The sequence below is a fragment of the Vulpes lagopus genome, chromosome 5 (assembly GCF_018345385.1).
Source record: "Vulpes lagopus strain Blue_001 chromosome 5, ASM1834538v1, whole genome shotgun sequence".
NCBI classification, from domain to species: domain Eukaryota; kingdom Metazoa; phylum Chordata; class Mammalia; order Carnivora; family Canidae; genus Vulpes; species Vulpes lagopus.
This window is the reverse complement of record NC_054828.1, coordinates 117,982,283-118,006,749: the sequence shown is the minus strand read 5'-3', so window position 1 is coordinate 118,006,749 and position 24,467 is coordinate 117,982,283. Positions and strand designations below refer to the sequence as shown.

Sequence of the window (24,467 nt, the reverse complement as noted above, 5' to 3'; positions counted from 1 at the left end):
ACCCCATGAATAAATAAATCTTAAAAAGCAAACAAACAAACAAAATGAGAACCAAAGACATTTCCCAGAAATTCAGCCACACACAGATAATTTTACTGGTTTTCCTCAAGAGCTACGTAGTGGTTCTGAAAATGTGGTCCTAGGACTAACAACATCAACATTACCAGGGGAACTTGTTAAAAATGCAAATTATCAGATCCACCCCACATCTACTGAATCAACAACTTGAGGTGACACCCACTCATCTGTGTTTTAATGAATCTTCCAGGTGACTCTGATGCCTGTCAAAATTTGAGAAACCTTGATTTAGGGTTACCCCTTTAGTCTATTTTCAACTTTCAATGTTGTTCTTCCTGTTCAAATGCTTGATTTTGCCTTCACTTAAGGGCTTCTTGTGATAATGGGGTTGAACGTTGCTCTCATTAGATAATTCAGTACATAGCTTCTCACCCAGGTTAAGAATGTAGGAATTAGACTTGTCACCTTATCACCATTACATTACACAAAAGAAGATGTACCATCCTTCACTGAGTACCCTGAGGTTATTTTCACTACTTCCTAGCTCCCTCTGTTTTGGGCTTAATGTCTTCTCTTGCCAGAGGTAAGATAACAGGCCATCAAGTCTGTTTTCTCTTTTTTTTCTTTAAAACAAACAAACAAACAAACAAACAAAATGATTTTATTTATTTATTTGAGAGAGTGAGTGAGAGAGCATGTGCACGTGTGCAGAGGGAGGGGCAAAGGGAAAGGAGAGAGAGAATCCCAAGCTGACTCCACACCCAGCGCAGAACAGACCTGGCCAGTCCCACAACCCCTGAGATCATGATCACAGCTGAAATCAAGAGTTGGACACCCAAATGACTGAGCCACGCAGGCACTCCTCAAGTCTGTTTTCTAAGAATTCTAACACCTCTGTTTTCCAAACACAACCTAAGATTGCAAAAGCACATTCTAAGCAAACATATAAATTTCCTGACAAAGGAAAAACTATGATACTGAACCTAAAATTTTCTTTGGGCTTATATACAGAAATAACTTAGAACAAGAAAGATGTAACTGTTTAGATATTTCATAGCAGAGCAAGTATCTGCTACATACTATCAGTAGCAGTATCAGTCACATTTCAATATGATGGCTGTTGAAATACATGTTTTTAACCAAGGAAGCAAAATCTCCGTATACTCAGTTTTACTTCACTACTGCTCTTAAAGTCCTTCACTGGTAGGTAATCAATATTTACTTGTCTTTCAAAGTATACCCTAGTTTTTAAGCGGAGTGTTAAAGACTCTCAAGTGAACTGAATTCATAGAGGGACACACACACGTGTGTGTGTGTGTATTAACACAGAGAAAAAACACTATGAAAAAAGCCACTTTGAAGTATTTATACAACATTTGCCATGAGTTGTGCTGTTTTTTCTATACCCCATTACTCCTGTTCCCCTATGAGCCACAGCTGGAAGAGGGTCACAGACCAGGTATAACTGGTGATCATGGAAGGGCCAATCTGAGAATTAGCCCATGGAGTAACTAAACCTGAAAACGGAGTCTCATTAGCACTTTGCATTAGCCAGCTAAGATGACCTCTCAACAGGAGGAGGTAACACTAAACTAAATATTCAAAGTGCAGGCTTCCTGTGGAGGTTTTGCCACTCACTAGCAGAAGGTGATTTAGCCCTGTTGGGCTTTCCTTCCTTGAAAAATAAGGGTTCAAGGTAGGATTTGTTGTGGATACCTTTAGCTCTAAGATTCTATAATTCTTTTTCTTTCTTTAAAGATTTTTTTTCCCCCAGTAGTGGAAACTTTCAAACAAACATAAAAGTAAAGAGAATAATATAATAGAATCACACATACCCATCACCCATTTCCTATAATTATTTTTTTCTGCTTTACTGAAATATGATTAACAAATAAAAACTGTATATAGTTAGGATATACCACATAATTGTTTTTGTGTGATGATTTAATATACAGATATATTGTGAAATGATTACCACAATCAAATTATTATATCCATCACCTCATGTAGTGTACTGTTAAGTGCCTGACATCAAGCTTTTGATTGACTAGGCTTCCATTTCAAAAGACATCCATCTTGAATAAGCATATTGCCATCTGTATGACACAGCTACTAGTAAAACAGCCAGATAGGCAACTAGGCCACTCTACTCATGAAGGTACCTTTCAGAAAGCCTTGGGTAATTTAGATAACTGACTGCTTATGTGACCCACTTCTCCCTCCCCAAGCCCTAATTCTGGCTCTTAAGCCTTGCATTAGCCAATGAAGAGTGAACCTGCAACTGTAGACACTCCACCCTTGGACACTAATAAAGGCAGAACCCAAGGTCTGCTCCCCCTGCCATGTAGGTAATAAATCTTGTTCCTCAATGGTTTCTTGCTGAAGTGTATCCTGCAATCATAATTAAGAACCACAAGAGCCAGGCCAGCCATAAATAGGGGCCTGGATGGAAGAAATGTCTGTGGAGCTCCCTACCAGTGATGTGTGCCCAGGCAGGCACTGCAGGCCCTCTTAACTGAAGGTACTGCCATCAGCAGGCTTGGGATGGAGGGAATAATAACGCTTTTTCTTTTTTGTGATGGTGAGAACACTAAGATCCACTCTCCTAGCAAATTTCAATTATACAATGTGGTAGTATTATCTATAATCATCATGCTATACATGAGATCCCCAGAACTCATTCATCTTACAACTGAAAGTCTGTATTCTTTGATCAACATCTCTCCATTTCCCCAATTCCTCAAATGCTGGCAATAGTTCATAGAACTCTGATTCTGAGTTTGACTTTTTTTTTTTTTTAATTCCACACATAACTGAGGTCATATAGTATTTGTCTTTCTGTGCCTGGCTTATTTCACTTAGCATAATATCATCTAGGTTTATCCATGCTGTTGAAAATGGCAGGATTTCCTTTTCTTTTAATAGCCAAATAATACTGCATTGTGTGTGTGTGTGTGTGTGTATCTATCTATCTCACACTTTTTAAAATCTATGCATCCATTAACAGACACTTAAGTTGTTTCCGTATCTTGAAATTATCTATATACTGTGAATAACACTGCAATGAATATGGGTGTATGGATATCTCTCTGAGACACTGATTTCATTTCCTTTAGATATATATCCAGAAGTGAGATTGTTGGGTCATATGGAAGTTCTATTTTTAATTTTTGAGGAACATCCATATTGTTTTCCATAATGGTTGTACTAACAGTGCACAAGAGTTCCCTTTTCTCCACACCCTTGTCAATACTTGTTATTTTTTGTCTTTTTGATTATCACCATCTGAACAGGTGTGAGGTGAGTCTTACAGTGGTTTTGATTTGCATTTCCCTAATGATCAGTGAGGTTGAGCACCTTTTCATATACCTGTTGGCCATTTTTATGTCTTCTCTGGAAAAATTTGCCCATTTTTAAACCAGATTATAGTTTTTTTGTTGTTGTTGCTTTTTGCTATCTTGGTGTATGAGTTCTTTATATATTTTGGGTCAGATAGATGGTTCACAAATATTTTCTCCCACTTGTCTTTCCATTTTCTTGATCGTTTCTTTTGCTGTGCAGAGGCTTTTTAGTTTGACACAGTCCCAATGTTTATTTCTGCTTTTGTTACCTATACTTTTGGTATGATACTAAAAAAATCACTGCCAAGACCAATGTCAAGGAGCTTTTCCCCTATGCTTTCTTCTAACATATTTTCTGCTCCTATGTTTTCTTCTTTTATGACTTCAAGTCTTAAATATAAGTATTTAGTACATTTTGAATTAATTCTATGTTTATTTGTTTATTCTCTTATATGTGGATATCCAATTTTCCTAACATCATTTATTGAAGATACTATTTCTTTCTCTATTGCGTTTTCTTGGAGCCTCTGGCAAAATTAATTGACTATATGTGTGTGTTTATTTCTGGGCTCACTATTCTGTTCCACTGATTTGTATTTATGCCAGGGCTATACTGTTTTGATTACTAGCTTTGCAATATAGTCTGAAATCAGGAAGCATGGTGCCTTCAGTTTTGTTCTTCTTTCTCAAGATTATTTTGGCTATTTGGTGCCTTTTATGATTCCACACAAGTTTTAGAATTTTTTTTTCTATTTCTGTGAAAAATGCCACAACTGGAATTTTGGTGAAAATCTATACAGGGATTGCACTGAATCTGTAGATCTATAATTCCAAATGAAAGATAATTAGGGAAGTGAAAAAGGTGGTGGAGATGGCAGTAGAAGATTTCAGAGTGGCTAAAGTATGGAAGCACAGTCTGGCTCACCAAAGACCTGAGCACTGCAAGTGGATATTGTAAGCAGAGAGGAGTAGGGGTTTTCCTGAGAGACAAGGGTAATCTTTCAGGTGATGCCTTAAAGAGGAGGACACAGGAAGTCTGGCTGGTGACATTACCTAACCATGAACAATGTAAGTACAACAAATGTGTTTTAAGTACAGGTGTATTTTTTCCTAAGTGCTAGCAAAGAGACAGGTTCACAGTGGGTACTACTCAAATGATTAAAGTAAGTGGAATTGGGCGGGGGAGGAGATTAAATTCCATCCACAAGAGCTGGTATCTGATGTTAAAATCATCTTAAAGTTAACACAGGATTCTGGAAAGCACTAAGATTTCAGGAAGCTGATCTATACTAGCGTATGTGAGAAGTAAGAGAAGAGGTCAAGAACCAGGGGGTGGAGGGGCACCTGGGTGGCTCAGTCAGTTAAGTGTCTGACTCTTGATTTGGACTCAGGTCATGATCTTATAGGTTATGAGGTTGAACTCAGCATTTGGCTCTGCACAGGGCATGGAGCCTACTTAAGATTCTCTCTCTCTTTCTGCACTCCCCACCCCTCACCTTCTCCCACTCTGGGACTGCACTCTCTCAAACAAAGCAAGAGCCAGAGAGTTGAGATGTTCAGAGTCAGGTGACACATAGAGTTTGAGCTATGATTTTAGGAGGGAAAATAAAGGAGAGCTATATTTCATATTAACTATAGAACCAGAGTATCTATTCTGTATGCATGATGGTGATTTTATTTCCTAAATTCCGCAATAACTGTATTGTGTCTTAACCATATGCTCCAATTAACAGCCATAATAGGATGTGAATAAAAATAAGAATCACCTCTTAACTGTCACCCACTTCTTCAAATAAAGCAATTCTTGTAAATTTAGCACACCTTCAGATGTTCATAAATGTGTGAAGAAATTCAACTTAGAACAGAAACTTCTTCTGTTACTTAATAGGGTCAAGTCTTTAAAAGACCAGTTTCCCAGTTTCTAAAAACTGTCAGGAAATACTTCTGAGGATAGACCAAAGGCAACTATTAAAACTGAATAAATATTTAGTAAAAATGTTTCAAGAAGTAACTTGTATGTTTACTATTATTTAGGTGCAATGTTCATATGTATATGCTGACTTATACCTGTGATGAGATTTGGAATATCAGTATATAATAGTCCTATTCACAACTGTTAAGGACTCAATGTTTGTATCTCCTAAAAATCTTTTATTTTATTTTTTTTAGATTTTAATTTATTTATTCTTGAGACACACACACACACACACACACAGAGAGAGAGAGAGAGAGGGAGAGAGGCAGAGGGAGAAGCAGGCTCCATGCAGGGAGCCCGATGTGGGACTTGATCCCAGGTCTCTAGGATCAGGTCCTGGGCTGAAGGTGGCGCTAAAATGCTGAGCCACCCATGGCTGCCCTCTTAAAATTCTTATATTGAAGCCCTAATGTGATCACCTCATCACCTCACGTGATGGTTTTGGGAGATAGGACCTTTGGGAGTTAATTAGGATTAAAGTTAGTCATAAGGGTGGAGCCCTAGTAAGGGAGATTAGTGGCCTTATAAGGAGATATCCGAGGTTCCGGGAGCACATAAAATCATTCTCTCTCCTTCTCGGTCATATGAGGACACAGAGAGAATGAGGCCATTTGCAAGCTAGAAGAAGGGCTCTCTCCAGAATCTAACCATGTTGAAACCCCAATCTTGGGCTCAAAGCCTCCAGACTATGAGAAAATAAATCCCTGTTAATCAAACTACCTAATATATAGTTTCTGTTATAAGCAATGATAAAAGCAATATTTAAATATTAAATTATTTTTAAATTCTGTATTTTTAACAGGTTTTGTTAAGAATGGTTTTAGATTTATAGAAAATTTGAACAGATTAGTACAGAGAGTTCCCATATCACCTGCTCCTTTCTCCTTCCCTATCCACACATGGTTTCCCCTATTAGTAGAAGCTCAGTAAGATGCTCATACCATGGGAGAGGCATACCAGAACCAGGAGCAAACTAGAGCCATAGCCACCTCTCTCCCATCTCAAATTAACTAACGGTCATGCTTGGGACAAATGGCTGTTGAATGGAATGCCTACAGAGAAGTGAAGTTATATTTTTCTTTTTTAGAGGAAAGAGCATGCTGTATTTTCCTACATTAGGAAGGTAATTTGCAGCTACCTGGTGCTACTTTCTCCATTTAAAAGCCCCCAGGAGCTTTTTCCCCAGCTCCGAGGTTCCTCTAGGTCTGGTCCTGCCCAGCACTAACACACTAACACACCAATACACCTACTGAATCTCTCTCCCTGCCATGCTACTTCCTCTAACAGCTACTTCCTATAACAGTGTTATAACTGTGCACTCACCCCAAACCCCAGATCCAAATTCTACTCAACTATTGAAACCCATCTACTCCACAAAGTCTTCTCAAACCCATACTATGTTCTTTCCTTTGTTCATTCTTCAAATACCCACATGATGAGCAGACTAGAGGTTATCACTTAGTCATTTTCTAAATGTCAGAATAAGAGCCTCTTGAGAGTAAGGATCAGGTCTTATGATGCTTTTTTTTCTCACCACTCCTCTTAGTACAACCCTGGAAAATTAGTGTTTGATCAACAAATATATAGTTGATTGCCAGAAAATGAAAAGGACTCTAAAATCCTAAAATTACCAAAATTTGGCAGCATGGCCCCAATGCCACAAGCAGAGGTTTCCAATGGTGTGACTCTTAACTTTCTAGACACATGAACATCCATTCACTGTAAAGGAAAGCAGATGTTAATAAAGACATACCGTCTGAGGTTGTAAGAATCTTCTTGCCTTTGGGGACCAAAGCATGTCCAGCATGACTGATAACCCAAACTGGGAAACATCGGTTTACTGAGGAGTACAAAGCCTTTGCAAATGGTACATAAAAGGCAGAAAAACCTGGATTACCTAAGAAGAGAAACACAGACCTTAGTTAACTAAAGCAATAAACTCACATAAGATGTGCAGGGTAGAAAAGAAAGATCTATGTGACCTCACACTTTCTTCTGCAATATCTACATATACTTCAGTTTTAGTATCCTTTATACCTTAAGTCTGGGAATGATCACTAAGAAAATTTCTGCTCCTGCTTTGTTTCTCAACGGTTCAAGATAAATTCTTCTTCCCTATTCCTCAACTTAATAAATGGAACTACCAATCCTAAGCCAAATACTCAGTCCTAACACCAGGAGTCACTTTGGGTTTCTCCCTGTTTTTCACATCCAATTCACCAGTAAGTCCTGTCAACTTTGCTTCTAAAATAGGTCTCACAGGGCACCTGGGTGGCTCAATGATTAAGTGTCCACCTTCAGCTCAGGGAGTGATCCTGGGGTCCTGGGATTGAGTCCTCTGCCTATGTCTCTACATCTCTCTCTGTGTCTCTCATGAATACATAAAATCTTTTAAATAAATAAAGAAATAAAAATAAAATAGATCTCACATCTTATGCATTTCACATCTCCCCATGAGTATTATCACTTGGGAGTTTCCTGCAGCAGCCTCCTCATGAGCCTTCTATCTACTCTTGTCCCCTGGGACCCATTCTTCAGGGTACCCTGAGAGATACCTTCAAACTTCAAATCAAACCATAGCACTATCCAATTTAAACACCTTTCAGTGGCTTCCCATTATCATTCTTATAGACTAAAGTCATTCATCTTGCCTCTAAAGCCCTTCGAGATTTTATTGTGCTCAGTTAGCAAGCTGCATGAAAACAAATCAGTGTAAGAATCATTCACAAACAGTACTTTAAGGAGTCTACTGAGGTTTCCTTGTCATTTATCACAAGTACTTATATTGTAAGCAGATGTATAGTTTGAGCTTTTGGGAAAAAGACCACCAACTAATACACATAGATTTTTCTTGTGTATGTCCAGAAGGTATTTTTGACATGGTTTTGCTACAGAGAAATGGAATGAATAATGACCTTTTAGGAAAAGAGTCAATCTGATACATCTTCAGGGGGAAAACACAGTGAAATGGGGTTTTCACCTTGCAATCATCATCTGTATAATGTTTTCACATATACTGGTCCATTTCCATCAATATCAATTTTCCAATCAATTTATTATCTCTTCATGCTATTAGGTTTTCTCCTCTTTGCAATTACATAACATGGTTTTTCTGAACTGATATATAACCTCTACCACCCTTGTCAAATGACACAGATTTCTTCATTATCTGTATCTTTCAGGCTCCTGGATAGGCAATGTAGCAAGGTGGTTAAGGGCACAGATTCTGGAGCCAGCTGTGTGAGGTAGAATCCAGGCTTTGCCACTTACCAGGTGTATGATCTTTGGAAAATCATTTAATCTCTCTGGGCCTTAGCTTCCTCATCCACAAGATGAGGATAAAATAATTGCACCACCTCGTGTGAGAACTAAATGAATTAATATGTGTAAAGTACTTAAATACTGCTCAATACACAAGTGCTGCATAAATGTAGCTAGTCAGACTTGTCACGTGTAGCCATGATGGTAATAAGTGGCCTTATCACTCATATTGCTATTTTGCTTCTGTTGCATTCTATCCTACTGACCCAAGTTCCAAATTCCTTTCTGTAACTGTGCTACTGTCATCTTTGTTACATAGCAAAGAAATTTCCTCAAATGCAGTAACCTGCTCTCCAGTCAGCTGCCTGGTCACTGGGCAGCTTGAGAAGGAAGAGAGGTATACAGTACTGGAGCTATAACCTCTGTGGCGGTTGTGGAGAACACGGTTTCATGTTTTATATCTGAATCTTCCATAAGTTTGGAATATTTTTTAGTATACAGTACAAAGTAGCAATCCAACTTCTTTCCAACTGATTAGCCAAGCTTCCCAAGACCATTTATTATATAATCCATTCTTTCTGCATTGATTTGAAACGTCTTTTGAATTTAACACTGAATTCTTACATTAGCTTGCTAATTCTGATTCCAAATAATTCCATCTATTTTTTTCCTTTTCTTTTTCTGCCAGCACCATACTGTCTTGATTACCACCTTGGTTTTGTTTGTTTGTTTCTAAATGTTTCAGTAACTGGCAGGGCAAATCCCTTTTCTTAATTTTTCCCCCTAAATTTTCTAGGCTGGCCTCACATCCTTTAGAATTATTTTCAACAGCTTTCATCTTTAAAAATCTTACTGGAATTCCGATGGAAATTTCATCTCATTTATACATTAATTTAGAAAGATTTGATTTTTTTACACATTACTGAGCATAATCTTCTAGGAATGGGTCACGTCTCATATTCAAATGTTTTAAGGCTCTCAGCAAAGTTTTACAGTGTTTTTTATATGGCTAGAAAATACTAATAGTTCTCATTTTGTTTTATTTTTTAAAAAATTTTATTTATTTATTTATTCATTCATTCGTTCATTTAAGAGAGAGAGAGAGAGCAATTCATTCATTCATTCAAGAGAGAGAGAGAGAAAGAGCAAGCAGGGGAGGGGCAGAAGGAAAGGGAGAGAGAGTCTTCAGTTGACTCTCTGATCAGTGCGGAGCCTGAAGCAGGGCTCGATCTCATGATCCTGAGATCATGACCTGAGCCAAAATCACAAGTTGGATGCTCAACCAACTGAGCCACCCAGGTGCCCCTAGCCCACATTTTAAAGTGCTGTACCTTATTACATGCCAGGCAGCATTTAAGTGCTTTACACGTATTAGCTCATTCAGTCCTGCCATGAGGTAGTACTATTCTTAGTTCCATTGTATGGACGAGGAAACTGAGGCACAAGGAGGTTAAATAGCTTGCCCAAGATCACAAAGATGAAAAGTGCTCAAAAAATATTTGATGGCTGGAAGAATACACAAAAGAAAAGAGTAATACTGGATTTAAAAAAAGCATACATTACCTGGCTTAGGCTCTTCTGCATATCCTGTTTCAGTTAATCTTACAAAAGGCTCACAAAGTAGCTGGCATTATCATTAGGGGTAAGGCATGGGTAATCACTTGCACAATACTTGGCACATAATAAGTGCTGAATAAATGTTAGCTATTATTAGATATTTTTTATCGAATAAATTAGATGTGACGTTCTGTAATTTTAAGGTGTAAAGCATGTTAAAACTCATTTCAGGAAAATTCAGATAACAACTATATGACTCAGATGCAATAATTATGATGAGTTATGATATAAAACTGAAGAGTACTAGCTAGTGAACTGCTATAAAACAATTTTTTCTTCCTATTTCTGGGTTCTGAGTTCTTTCCCTTAATGACTATGAGATCTTAAGCAAATCCCTTGATGCTTTCTTGTTCACCAATTTATCATCACTAAGTAAATGATAATGTTAACTACTTCATGTTCATTTCATTCTAGTCAGTGCTATAGCTTCTTTTGAATATTCTTCTAGTTATCAATTATTTATTGACTACTTACTATATGGAAGTCATTGTGTCAGATAAAGGTCTTTTTGTAAGTCATATTCTAGTGGGAAAATATATACAAATAACTAAATAAATAAATAACTCAAGAGTGTGATAACTTCCATGAGGGAAATAAATAGGATAGTGTGATAGAGAAGGGAAGAGATTAAAGTAGTCTGAGAAAAAAGTTTGGGGAGGTGGCATTTAGCTAAGATCTGAAAGGTGAAAAATCAACCATGTAAAAATGTGAGGAAAGAGGAGACCAGGACAGGAGAAGAACAGGTGCACAGCCCTCAGCGATAAAGAGCTTGGCTCCTGAAGGAACAGAAGAATATATAATAGCTGGTAAGTAACACAAAGATCCAACTTACAACTGAGATAGAAGTGGAAAATGCAATGCAAACCGTTTAAATGTCATTGCATACTTTGCCACTTAAATAGTATGGCTTATGTTATTACACTTTATGAACCATGAAGTTGACTTCTCGGTTAGGAAACCACAAAAAATTGAAAGGGTCTTGTTTATGCAACAAGAATCAGATACACACACATACATTCATGTTATGTATTTTTAGGTGTAGGGATTTTTGAAAACCTTCCAGTACAAAAATGGCAGTAAAACACTTTATCAAAGGATATTAAAATGTGTTAAAAACACATGCTTGATCAAACATATAGTCAAATCTTGAGCAACACATAACAGAAGCTTCAGTAACAATTTCTAGACCCCAATAAATAGCTCTTCAACATTGCAATTATAGACTTATGCCTTCTAGTTAATCTTGTAGGGAACAAAAACTGCCACATAGAAAGTTCAGGTGGCATAGCATCTATACAGAAGGCTGTCAGGTGGACAGAACTCTGGGCTTGCCTTTAGAGCCTCGTCTGTTCCATTTCCAATCACTAAACTCCATACAAGACATATCACATGACTCTATTATACCCAGAGGACCATTTGAGAGTTAAAATGACTCAATATGCTCCACAGTGAGTTCTTAAATTGGCTTCCTTTGCTCATTTCTCTATTTAAAGAAAGTCCAAGGATATTGTTACTTAACAAAAACTTTAAAAAAGTTTCACTGTAAAAGATAAAAGTCCTTCAATCCTGGTTTCTAATAAATCACTTATTATCATTACCAACTTAAAAGTGATAAATTTTGCTAGCTGCAAAAGTAAAATAATATCAGAAGAAATGTTGTATCAGTCTGTCAGAGACAGAGTAAACATGATGTCTTTAGTGGCTTAACAATCCTTGAAATACTGTCATCCTACTTTTCCCCACAGTATAAATAGGCTCCGCCCAAATACAAAATATCTGAATTCCACAAACTAACGAGCAGCACCAGCCTACAGCTCCCATGAATTCCAAGAAAAAGGGCCAAGGGCAGTAATAGAAGAGAAGGGCAAACATAAAAGAACACTAAGAAACTAAATATCATCTGAAAGTGTCAAAGCACTATAAAACAATGACACCATAAAACAACAAATGGTTTCAGCTTCTCTTTCCCCACCAGGTCTTCACTGAATGCTCCCTCTATCTACCTCTTCATTGTAAGTTGCACCTGGCTCTCCCCATGACAGACTTTTCTTTTCGAGCCTGAGCAGCAGAGCTGGCACTCTTCTCTAACACCTCTTATGTCCCAAGGAGAGTAAGACTTCTGCAACACAGGACTCCCAGTGCTGAGTGTAAATAAGTGAGCAAACAAGCACCTCTGAATGGGGAAGCACATTAGAGCAATCAGCTCTACCTACTCATCCATTTTATTGTAACAACCTCTACTCCACTTCCATTTATCAGCTTTTTAATTATCCTCACACATTCCCTGAAAGCCTCGATCCTTAAATGATGGTTTCACTTGCCATTCTAGGTCAGGAGATTTCAAAATCTGGTAGGGTCACTGAGCCAACACCTTTGTCCCATAATCCATTACCGTGATCAAATTCAAAGATCTTCATTAACTTACACAACGAGCTACACCCTAGGTGAATGGTGTGCACATCACAATCCTCTGGAGGGCTTGTTAAAACACATGCCACCTCCAGAGTTTCTGGTTCAGAAGGTCTAGGATGCAGCCCAAGAACCTGCATGTCTCACAAGTTTTCAGATGATACTCCTGGTCCTGACCCCAACTTTAAGAACCACAATCTTAGATTTTTTTCATTACCCAGAAATGGTTAACATTCAAACCATTCTCACTCTGATGAGCCTTCTACTCTTTCAGACCTCACTCCCAATACACCTGCTATTCCATCACACTGCTGCTCAAAATCTGTCTACTTAGTTTTGGTTATCACCCTGCATATCTGCTATTTTCTTTTTTTTTCTTTAAAAATTTTACTTATTTATTCATGAGACACACACACACACACACACACACACAGAGAGAGAGAGAGAGAGAGAGAGAGAGAGAGGGAGAGACACAGGCAGAGGGAGAAGCAGGCTCCCTGCAGGGGGAGCTGATGTGGGACTCCAGGATCACGCCCTGGGCTGAAGCCAGGCACTAAACTGCTGAGCCACCCAGGGATTCCCAATATCTGCTATTTTCAACACTGGCCACTTTCCTCGGGGCCTTTATCAACTCTCTGCCATACTTATTCTCAACAGATCACCTCAACTCTTAATTAGCAGAGAAGACAGAGCTCAGGAGACAGGACTACTTCACTCCCTCTAATATGCCTTCATACTTGTCCATTTCAGTAACTTCACCTCCTTCCTGCTAATGTCAGATGGTTACCCCATCTCCAGTCTAAGACAACATATCTCCTTAGTTTCTTAATCCTATACTCTGCCATGGTCTCACATTTCTGCTCCACCAAATAGCACATGTCATGCCTTTAATTGCAAACTTTCCTCACTGCTGGCAAAGTATATGTATTTTTAATTATAACATGCCAACCGACTGTTTTCCAAAAAGACTCTGACATCATGGCAGGAGACTCGAGGTTTTATTTCCAGAAGAGGTTAAATGGAAGGGAGATTTTATTTTAGTTTTTAAAGATTTTTAAAAAATGAGAGACACAGAAAGAGAGAGGCAGAGACTTAGGCATGGGGGAAGCAGGCTCCCCACAGGGAGCCCAATGTGGGACTTGATCCTGGACCCCAGGCAGGGGCAATGCTCAACTGCTGAGCCACCCAGGCATCCCGGAAAGGAGGTTTTAGATCAGGAATCTTATGTCAGTTGAGAACAGAAGCACTATACTGAGAAGGGGTTAGATTAAGTGTTACTAAACACTGAGACTCCCAACATTCTTTCCCTTGTTCAACCCTGAACATTAGCAAAGAGGCTTCTATTCCTCAAACTAGATACGGGAAGACTCCTTCCTGGGAAAACTGAATGACTCAAGAAATAGCTGTAGATACTGAAAGCTGGAAATTCTCCAGTGAAATGCTGGGTCCCTACCCAATTACCCTAGCATGACGATTCCTAGGGTGATTAGCCATCCTGTTTTGCCTAGGACTGTTGTGGTTTTAGTACCGAAAATCGAAAATCATGTGTCTTGGAAAATCTCATCTATGACTATGATGGTTGGTCACTCTAGGCAAACCTGGGAAAAGCCTCATCACTGAAGACAAAGATTCCAATTAGCTGTCTATGTTATCCTCTTTCTTAAAAAAGGCTTTTTTTTTTTTTTAAAGAAAAATGCAAACAAACAGTAAAAACTCTAACAATGCAAGAAGCCAAAGGAAATGATAATGCTCCCATGAGACAAGGAGACTATAATAAAAGAAAAAGCAGAGCTTTTAGAATTGAAGTATATGAGTTTCTGGTTTAAAAGTGTCCACTGAAGCTGAAAGCATATGAAAAAACATCTATACCAAGGTGCTTTTGCTGTAAAATTTCAGAATTGTAGAACAAAGGAAAGATCTAAAATATTTTTCCTTGCAGGGGAGCTTCAAACCCAAAAGATGAAAAAATCAGAATGATACTGAGAATTCTCAAAAGCAGTCTTGACCCCTAGAAAACAGCTAAAATGTCACTAAATTGTCAGGAAAAATGATCTCCAACCTAGAAGTTTAAGACATTTTCTGACATGATAGATCTTTAAAAGATTACTTCCCATGCACCTCTTCTTAGGAAGTTACTAGAAGATGTGCTTAAGCAATAAACCAAGAAATAAGAAAATATAGGATCCATAAAATGGAATCTAACTCAGGAGGAAAATGAAAAGAATCTCTAGGATGGCCTGTGCAGCACACCCACAAAGCAGTCAGTTTAAACTGGAGCCAAAGAACAGAGTTCTGCGAAGGGTATCTCCAAAGAAAGAAAAAAACCAAAATCTGATTGATTACTCAAACACAGTAGGAGGATTTAAGATAAATAAGTGATTTAAAAATAGAAAACTAAGCAAATAAGACAATCATTAACCCAGGGAGAACAAATAAGAAAAAAATGTACAAGAAAAGAAATGTGGGGCACCTGGGTGGCTCAGTTGGTTAAGCATCTGCCTTCGGCTCAGGTCATGATCCCAGGATCCTGAGATCAAGCCCCCATTGGGCTCTCTGCTCAGGGGGGAGCCTGCTTTTCCCTCTCTTCCCTGATCGTGCTCTCTCACTATCTCTGTTTCTCTCTCTTAAATAAATAAATAACATCTTAAAAAAAAAAAGAAATGCAGCCATAATACCCTATTGGCTTAGCTATACATGATATGATACATATTTACAGTTTCGCTTTTAATCTTTAAGGCTGATATATGTTTGTGTGTGTGTGTGTGTGTGTGTGTGTGTGTTCTCTCATATATATATATATATATACTATATATATACACATAATGTAATATACACATATTCTAACTCACAATTTCAGAACTTTGAATACCTACAATCAAGCATCCACCTCTAACACTCTTTTGGTAGTGATCTAGCAAAAGTCACAAATGACACAGTTGTCGAATCTCAGGACAAATAAACACAGTAACTTATAATCATCTTGGAATGATACAGAAAAAATGATAAAGATAAAAAAAACTGTCAAAAATTTGATAGTTCTAATCATTCTAAATATTAAGAAAATTTAAAAAGTGGATCACAAAACTATATGTATAGTATACTTCCAATTATAACTTAATATATATATTAGACAATGTAATATACATAATAAAAATGCATAGAAGAAAAACAAAAAGCCCAGCCACTAAAGGACTAAAGGTGGTTGTTATCAATGGCTTGAGTGATTTTATTTTCTTTCACAAAGTTTTTCATATTTATCAATTTCTCCTAAAAATCTGCAAAAGTTATTATAAGTATCCGTAGAAAGAGTCCTCATCCAGAGTTTTCAACTTACCTGTAATAACAAAAATAAGCAGCTTAGGCCTGTTGGCTCTTGGCTCATTGAAAAGGTTAGTCCAGGGCCCACATTTTAGAACCTGGGTTTCAACTCCACAACATAAAATGAATTCCTCATGCACAGGAACTTCTTCCTTGATTTCTGAGTCCATTTCTAAATAAGAGGAGAAAAACAATATAGTGAGTTGCTAAAAATGTAAAAATTTGAGCAAAAGGCAATATTCAAGAATTTTTAAAAAGGCAAATTTCAATCAATACACACAAATACAGGAGGTGTAGGACTAGTCAACTATTCTGGATCACACAAAATTAAAACAAACCACAAAAGGAAGGAAAAACTGCACATGTCTTCTAGTGAAGTGAAAGACTACACAGGAGTGTGAGTCAAGATTAGATTGGCCAGGGATGTTGCCTAACATTCTACGGTTCCTAGGATAGCATTTGCAACAAAGAATTAACTAGCCCAAAAAGTCAAAGGTGCCAAGATTGAAAAAATACCCCACTCCAGTGCTAGGTGCCTATAGGGTAGAGCTTTCTCCAGCACTGGGCTGGCTGCTATGTGTTTCTTCTTTTTCTAGCTCTCTATTCTGGCAGCAACAGCAACAATATATCAGGAGTCCTAGATAGCAAAGGTATGTACCTCAGACCAGGTGGCTGCTCCCTGCACCCTCTCCTCAGCCCACAGGCACACTAAAGAACCAGCCACCTGACCTTTGTCCCACAGAGTAGCCTGGAGCTTCCCTGCCCAATAGAGCTTTGAGTTGCTTAAGAGGGATGCTTCTCCAATATTCCATTCTAGCAGTACCGAGAGCAGTGCCCCAACTTTCTCTGAACCTGCCAACCAGCCTCAACTCACCTGAATCCCAGAGCTTTTTACACGCGGACCTTCCAACACAGACACCACATGTGCTAGACCTCACATCTGCACCAGCCCTGACTCACTCTGCACACGTCCCACCAGTTTTGGTTTACCTGCTGACATAGTGACCGTTGACCAGCTTTGATCCAGGCAATCATCCAGTTTCTCTACCACACACTTGCAGCCACACCTTCTACAACAAGATCTAAACCCACACTCACAGTTTGTTCTTTCTTGGATACTTCCCCTCAGCCCTAGAGTATCTTTAGAATTTTATTTAGTAACTTGAGAGTTTTTTTTCTTCCACAGTTTAATAATTCTTTATGTTTATTATTTAAGTTACTGAGTGATTTCTGTCTCCTGAATGGATCTAGACTGACCTATCCTTCATTGTCTATACAAATCATTTCTCTTCAAATCTTTCCCAACTTAGATGTAGCTCAAATTCTACTTCCTACTTGAGGTTCTTCCCTGAACATCTCTAAAGGAAATCTCCTTTTCCTCTAAACTTGTAGCACCTGTCATTATCATAAGTCAACAGTGGTAGAGGTAGCCAGTTCAACTTCACCTAGTAATCTGTATACTTGTTTTTCAAGTCATGCCACACTCACAGCACAACAGCCAAGTCCACTACAAGCACCACCCATTCCTCCCTTGATTGACACCCACCTTAAGGTAAACCTAATGGTAGCAGCTAAGATGTAGTGAAATCAGAGATTCCACACTGATGGTAATAGTGCGAATGCCCTTTGGGAGGCAATCTAGCACAATGGGGCAACATCGGTAAGGCATAAACTTTGACTCAGCAATTTTGGGGAAACAATTCTAAAAAGGAAATCTAAAATATTTTTCAAAGAATAAATGCATGGAATGCTGTTTACAACACTGAAGAGCTGAAGAACTTCAATGGTCACTTATGGGAGACTGGTTATGTAAATTATGATAATCCACTATGCAGCCACTAACAATGATATATATGACTCAACATTAAGGGGAATGATTAGATAAATTATAAATCAATCTTCTGATCACTATTACATTCCATCAAAACTGCCCAGCTCTGCTAAATGGCTATAATTAACCCACCTACGTTCTAACATTTCTGAAATCTCACTTCTCTAGTCAGATATTATGTTACCTCTTTCATTTTCTTCACTTATGCCTTTATTATTTTTACCTTTATTTTATTGGATTTAGAAATGAAGAAGACACAAACATATTTCAATCTCCATGTGTGACCAAAAGCCTAAAACTCTTTTAAATAAAACTACTTAGAAAATAAAAAAAATTCTCACTCAAAAGTGGGGAACTCCTCTTCATTCAAGATAAATGGACTAAAATAAAAGTATCATCTCATCTTCTTCGGGACTGATTTTTAATTCACCAATAAATGTCACTGTAATCTCTTAAACTGTCACAAGACATAGTGTATTGATAAAGGTCTTATAATGCCATTTATAAAATGTTGGAAACAATATTAGATTTAGTTGTTCTATACTGCATGACAGTAGAGCACCATCAGAGGAGACACTGGCTAAACTGAATACTTATACCAGAAAAGAATCCAAAGTTATTAACTATATTTAACTTATAAATACTTAACTTTAAGCAAATGATATCTTGGGAGTTTGATTAGCCACAGAATTAATGAATTCAAGGACATGAAACTCAAACACAGTCTATAAAATTTGGAAAACAAACAAAAGAATAACTATACCTCTGAAATACCTCAAATAAAATACAACTAAGAAACATGGAGTAAACCTGTATATTATAAAACATCTTTTTATTTTACTTCACTCTTATGTTTCTGAACCCCACACTGCCCAAACAAACATTAACAAACAAAGGCAGAGGAAACCTTAAAGTATGAGAATTAAAATCCTTCCTTACCTTACTCCAAGGTAATTCAGTGTGCAAACACGCGTCCCATTAAGAAGGGACAATGTGTTCTATTTATAAAATAGTAGAGGCTGATGGCCCCACCCACAGTCACAGCCTACAAGCAATCTCGAATGAAATGAGTTTTGATAAACATCAAGACAGGCTGGATAAAAACCAAGTGTGGATAAAATGTATACAACTTAGGCAAGCTTTATCTAAATGTATGTGTTCTTTGGCTTATATTAATGACTTTAATTTTATTTAGTAAAAACTTTTTCCAATTAAATCTTACAAAAACCAAGACAATACGTAAAACAGAAAAGCAACATCTGATCAGTACAAATTTTAGAGGTTCAAATTTATAATATTGATTATAAAGTTAGCCAGTGAGAACAATGAGGCTATACTAACGAACAAAAATATTTGGAAGTGGATTTATAAATGAGTCTCACTTAGCTTTAGCATTCAAATCCAAATAATGTTTGCATTTTATTTTGTCTACTCGATAAGAATTCTGCTTTATTCATCCATGTAAGAACTGCAAATGATACAGATTAAAAAAAAAAACTTGGTAATACAAATCAAAACCACAATGATATACCACTTCACACCAGTCAAAATGGCTAAAATTAACAAGCCAGGTAACAACAGATGTTGGTGAGGTAGTGGAGAAGGGGGACTCTCCTGCACTGTTGGTGGGAATGCAAACTGGTGCAGCTACTCTGGAAACAGTGTGGATGTTCCTCAAAAAGTTAAAAGTAGAACCACACTAGGACCCAGCAATTACACTGGGTAATTACCCAAGTAGGTGTTTACCCAAAGAATATAAAAATATTGATTCGAAGGGGCACATGCAACTAGATGTTTATAGCAACATTATCAGCAATAGCCAAATTATAGAGAGAGCCCAAATGACCATCAACAGATGGATGGATTAAAGAATAGGTGGTGTATATACACAATAGAATATTACTCAGCCATCAAAAGAATGAAACATTGTCATGTGCAACAACATGGATGGAGCTGTATTATGCTAAGCAGTCAGTCAGAGAAAGGTAAATACCATACGTATTTTACTCATATGTGGAATTTACAAAACAAAACAGATGAACATAAGGGAAGGGGATTAGAAAAAGAGAGGGTCTTTTAACAAGAAAGAACAGTTGATTAAAGGAGGTGGATGGGGGATGGGCTAGATGGGTGATGGGTATTAAGGAGTACACTCGTTGTGATGAGTGCCGGGTGTTGTATGTAAGTGATGAATCACTAAATTCTACTCCTGAAAATATTGCACTATATGTTAACTAAATGGAAACTAAATAAAAACTTGAAACAAACAAAAAACCACAAACTTGTGTTGTAGTCATCAATTAAATTATATTACCTTTGAAATATAGTGAGATGATTTTCTTTCAAAGTTAAAACCCTAACAATACGTAACAATAACTTGTACTACATATCATATATATAAACAAGCCAGCTAAGAAGCTGCTAAGCTTTTTCATTTTTTTTTAAATTATTTATTTATTTATTTATTTATGATAGTCACAGAGAGAGAGAGGCAGAGACACAGGCGGAGGGAGAAGCAGGCTCCATGCACCGGGAGCCTGATGTGGGATTCGATCCTGGGTCTCCAGGATCGCGCCCTGGGCCAAAGGCAGGCGCCAAACCGCTGCGCCACCCAGGGATCCCCTCCTAAGCTTTTTCAAATGATAAAATCTTTATACAAGTTGTAGGCTGTGTTATTGCCCAACAACTACACAGAGCAGAGCATATACTTTGCATGTGTCTGAGCTCTGACTGGCAGTTAATTAATGCTTTTTCTGGGCAATAATACTAAAATTACTTGTGAAATGTTTAGTGACTGAGCAAATGAAAATTAAATTTTTAAAGACCCAGGGACAAGATACTGAATTTGTAATTATTTTCAAAACACAATATAAGAAGTAAAAACATATGTACAAAAAAAGCAGCAGCAGCTTTATTTAAAGTTCTATAGGTTTTTAGTTACTCTAGTAGCAAACATTAACATGCTGGTGATCTCTAAATCTCATGAATCTGGGAGTTGTTTTAAATTAGACTTTTTAAAAAAAATTTAAAATGTACACTAAAATTAAGTTCAATCCTATGTTAGCAAGGAAACACTAGCTTGTTGTTTCAAATTGTTCCACTAAGAACAATTTTTTGTTCTTAGTGGAACAATTTGAAAAGCCAGAAAATACTGAAAAAAAACCTGTTAAAAAAATCAGTAATCAATAAAAGAACCATTCAAGAATGTGAAATAAGATAGGAAAGAGAGAATACATTTAATATGAAAATGAGAGGAAAGCAGAGAAGTAACTCAGAACAGGTATAACAAATACATTTTAAAACGATAGTAAAATTACATAGTTAAACACAAATATGTCAGTAATATATTAAGTGAAAATATATCAGTAATAAATTAAATGTAAATAGACCAATTATGCTAATTAGATAAAGGCAAATATGATCAGATTGGATAAAAATAAAACATGTAACTGTATGCTTATAAATGATATACATTAAGAATAAAGATCATAAGGAACAAAAGTGAAAGGATGGATATAATTTACCACAGATATACTAATCAAAGAAGAGGTGGTATAGTTATACTAAGATCAGATTTAAAAAGTAAACTTTAAAGTAAAAAGTATATGAGAGATAAACAGGAGCATTTCAAAAAGTCAATCCACGAGAAGACCATAACAATTTTAAATAAACATGAACTTAAAATTTTAGCCCCCAGAGATAAATTAAAAACTGACAAATGTAAAAGGAGAAATAAAGATCACAATCATGGAAATGGTCTTGGAAGTGGAAGATTCTGACGTACTTCAGTATCTGATATACAAAACCAAGAAAAGTCAATGAAAATAAAGAAAATTTGAATAATGCAATTGTTTATATGAACACAATGAACATTATTTACATGTGTAGAATTCTATACCATATAATGGTAAAATGCACATCCTTTTCAAGTGTTCATAGAACATAAACTGACCATATACTGAGCCATACATCAAGTCTCAACAAATTTCCAAAAAGTGAAATAATATAATAGAGTATATTTTTTAACCACAGTAGAACTAAGCTATAAAATAACAAAAATAATAAGAAAATCCCCCAAATTTTGGAAATTAAGCAATAAACCACCAAATAACTCACGAGTAAGAGAAGAATTCACAACATAATTGACAACCAAATAATAATGAAATAAATAATGAAAAAGATATATCAAAATGAATAGGATGCAGAAAAAGGTATGACTGCAGAATATTTAAAGTCTTAAAATGCTTTCTAAAATACCAGAAAAAAAGGGCTGGAAATCAAAGATCTAAACATCTATCTTAATGAGTCAGAAAAACTAAATGCATCCAAATAAAGAAAAATAGAGAAAAGTAAGTAATAAAGAATAAAAATTAGTGGAAAAAAGTTTACATTTGAGAGGATTAACCATGCCTGAGATCTAGGCTTTGAAAAGACCTATAAACAACTTCCTGAAAAGACTCATCAAGAAAAAGGGCACAAATATCCAGTCAGATGTGAAGAGGATATCACTCCAGATTCTATGGATATTAAAAAGATAATAAAAGAAGTATCATAGAAGAACTTTATGCCAATAAATTTGATATGTGCAAATTCCAAGACAAAGGCAAAAAGGCTAGAAGACTTTTAACAGTCCAATAGCTACTAAAAACATTGAATAATTTCAGGTACAGATGAGAGTCAACACTTAAGGAAGAAGTAACACCAATCTTACAAAGTTGTCCAGAAAATAGAAAAAGATGGACCTCTTCCCAATTCATTTTATGAGTCTCGCGAACCTTGATATCAATACCTGACAAAGACATCATATCAGAGGAAAATTACAGGCCAATCTCTCCCTGAACAGAGATGCAAAAACTCCACTGAAAATACTGCAGGCCAAATCCAGTGATACATATGACCAAATTGTGTCTATATCAGAAATGTACGACTGTTTAAACATTCAAAATTTGGTCAATTTATCACATTAATAAAGGAGAAAACCATATAATTGTCTCAACTAATGAATGAAATGAAAAAACATCTGATTATATCCAATAAAGAATCATGAAAAATCCCTTTAAGAAAAGAAAAGTCCAAGATGGCAGAAGAGTAGAAGACCTTAGTTTTGTCTAGTCCCAGGAATTCATCTAGATAACTATCAAATCATTCTGGACATCTGTAAACTCAACCAGAGATCTAAGAAAAGAATAGCTGCAACTCTACAAATAGAAAAGCAACCACTTTCTGCAAGGTAGGCGGTGCAAAGAAGTGAATCCCAGGTGGTATATAGGAAGAGAGATCACAGGGAGAGGGAGACTTCTTCAGTAGTCAGCACCAGAAAGTGATATAGCAGTGGAGTGCAAAATCAGAACATTTAGGGGTCTGCTCCAGTGAGGGAAGACCTGGCCAGAAAGGTGCTCAGGTGGGTGGGGTGGAATCTTAGATGGGACAGTGTGGTCTCAGGGTCACAGGAAGACCAGAGGTGCCTGACTGTGGCAGAGTTCCCAGACATGAGAGTGGGGAAACAGGCTGCAATCAGCGAGCCCAGGAGTGGGCTCTCAGCTTGAGGTTACCATGGACCATGAACCCCAGAATGGCTGGGTGCCTGCTCCCAAGCAGGGGCCCGGCAAGTGGCAGAACCATCAATGAGACCATTCCTTGCCCAATAGGAGTGGCACAGGTGTGAGCCACAGGAGTCTGCAGGGTTTGGTGACTCAAAATAGGCTCATATGCCTGAGACAGAAATGCTCAGTTACAGGCTAGGTCAGCACAGAGTGCGGACAGAGACCAGGGAGACAGGCGTGATGAACTGCTTTTCCTCGAGGGTGTACTGAGGAGTGGGGCCCCAGGCTTTCAGATCCAGTGTTGGAGAATGGGAGGCTACCATTTTCACTCTCATCCTCTAAGGTGGCAGAGAAAGCATTCAGGGAACCAAAGCCATGTATTGTAATCCATAGAGCAATCTGGAACAGATTACCGGGAAGGGCGTTGAAATTGTGCCTGGGACAAAGCCACCTGAGAATCAGTGGAACAGGTCCTTCCCCCAGAAGATCAACAGGAACATCCAGTCAAGACCAAATCTACTGATACAGAGAACTGCAAAACACCAGCACTAGGGCAGGACAGCATATAGAATTCATGGTTTTTCCCCCCATGATTCTCTAGTCTTTCAATCTTAATTTTTTTCTCTTCCCTTTTTCAACAAATTTATTTTATCAATTCTTTTTTAAAAATCTGTTTTAATTTTTATTTTTACAGTGACATTCTATTCTTCCATCATATTTAATTTTATTTCTGTACACATATAAGTTTTTATTTCTTTACAATCTAGTCTTCTAACAAATAGACCAAAATACACACAGGATCAGCACATTGCTCTGTTCTGTCCATCCGTCTGATTATATTCTCTTTTTCTCTCTCTTTTTCTTTTGGTTTTGGGGCTCTTCTGACTTGTTAAGTATATATTTCTCTGGGATTGTCGTTGCCATTTTGGTATTTTGTTGTCTCATTCGTCTATTCTTCTATGGACAGAATGACAAGACAGAAAAACTCACCTGAAAAGAGAATAAGAGCAGTACTGACTGCCAGGGATCTAGTCAGTATGGACATAAATAAATGTTGGAACTAGAGTTCAAAATAACAGTTAAAAAATACTAGCTGGGCTTCAAAAAAGCAGAGAAGACACTAGAGAATCCTTTTCTGAAAAGAACCTTAATCC

At 37.2% G+C, this 24,467-nt stretch overlaps 1 protein-coding gene across 5 annotated transcripts in view; it reads right to left on the bottom strand.

Annotated features, from left to right (window-relative positions):
* Positions 1 to 24,467, bottom strand: part of LDAH (lipid droplet associated hydrolase) — a 105,435-nt gene that overhangs the window by 68,054 nt on the left and 12,914 nt on the right. For 3 of the 5 annotated variants that reach the window (XM_041755618.1, XM_041755621.1, XM_041755620.1), the window contains exons 2-3: positions 15,956 to 16,111; positions 7,088 to 7,231 (exon numbers count right to left, since the gene is read on the bottom strand). In XM_041755618.1, the coding sequence (XP_041611552.1) occupies positions 7,088 to 7,231; positions 15,956 to 16,109 (298 nt within the window). In that variant the 5' untranslated portion in view covers positions 16,110 to 16,111. Of the gene's footprint in view, positions 1 to 7,087; positions 7,232 to 15,955; positions 16,112 to 16,597; positions 16,621 to 16,813; positions 16,915 to 24,467 lie in introns of those variants that run through there. The other 2 variants (XM_041755619.1, XM_041755622.1) reach the window with 2 other exon arrangements.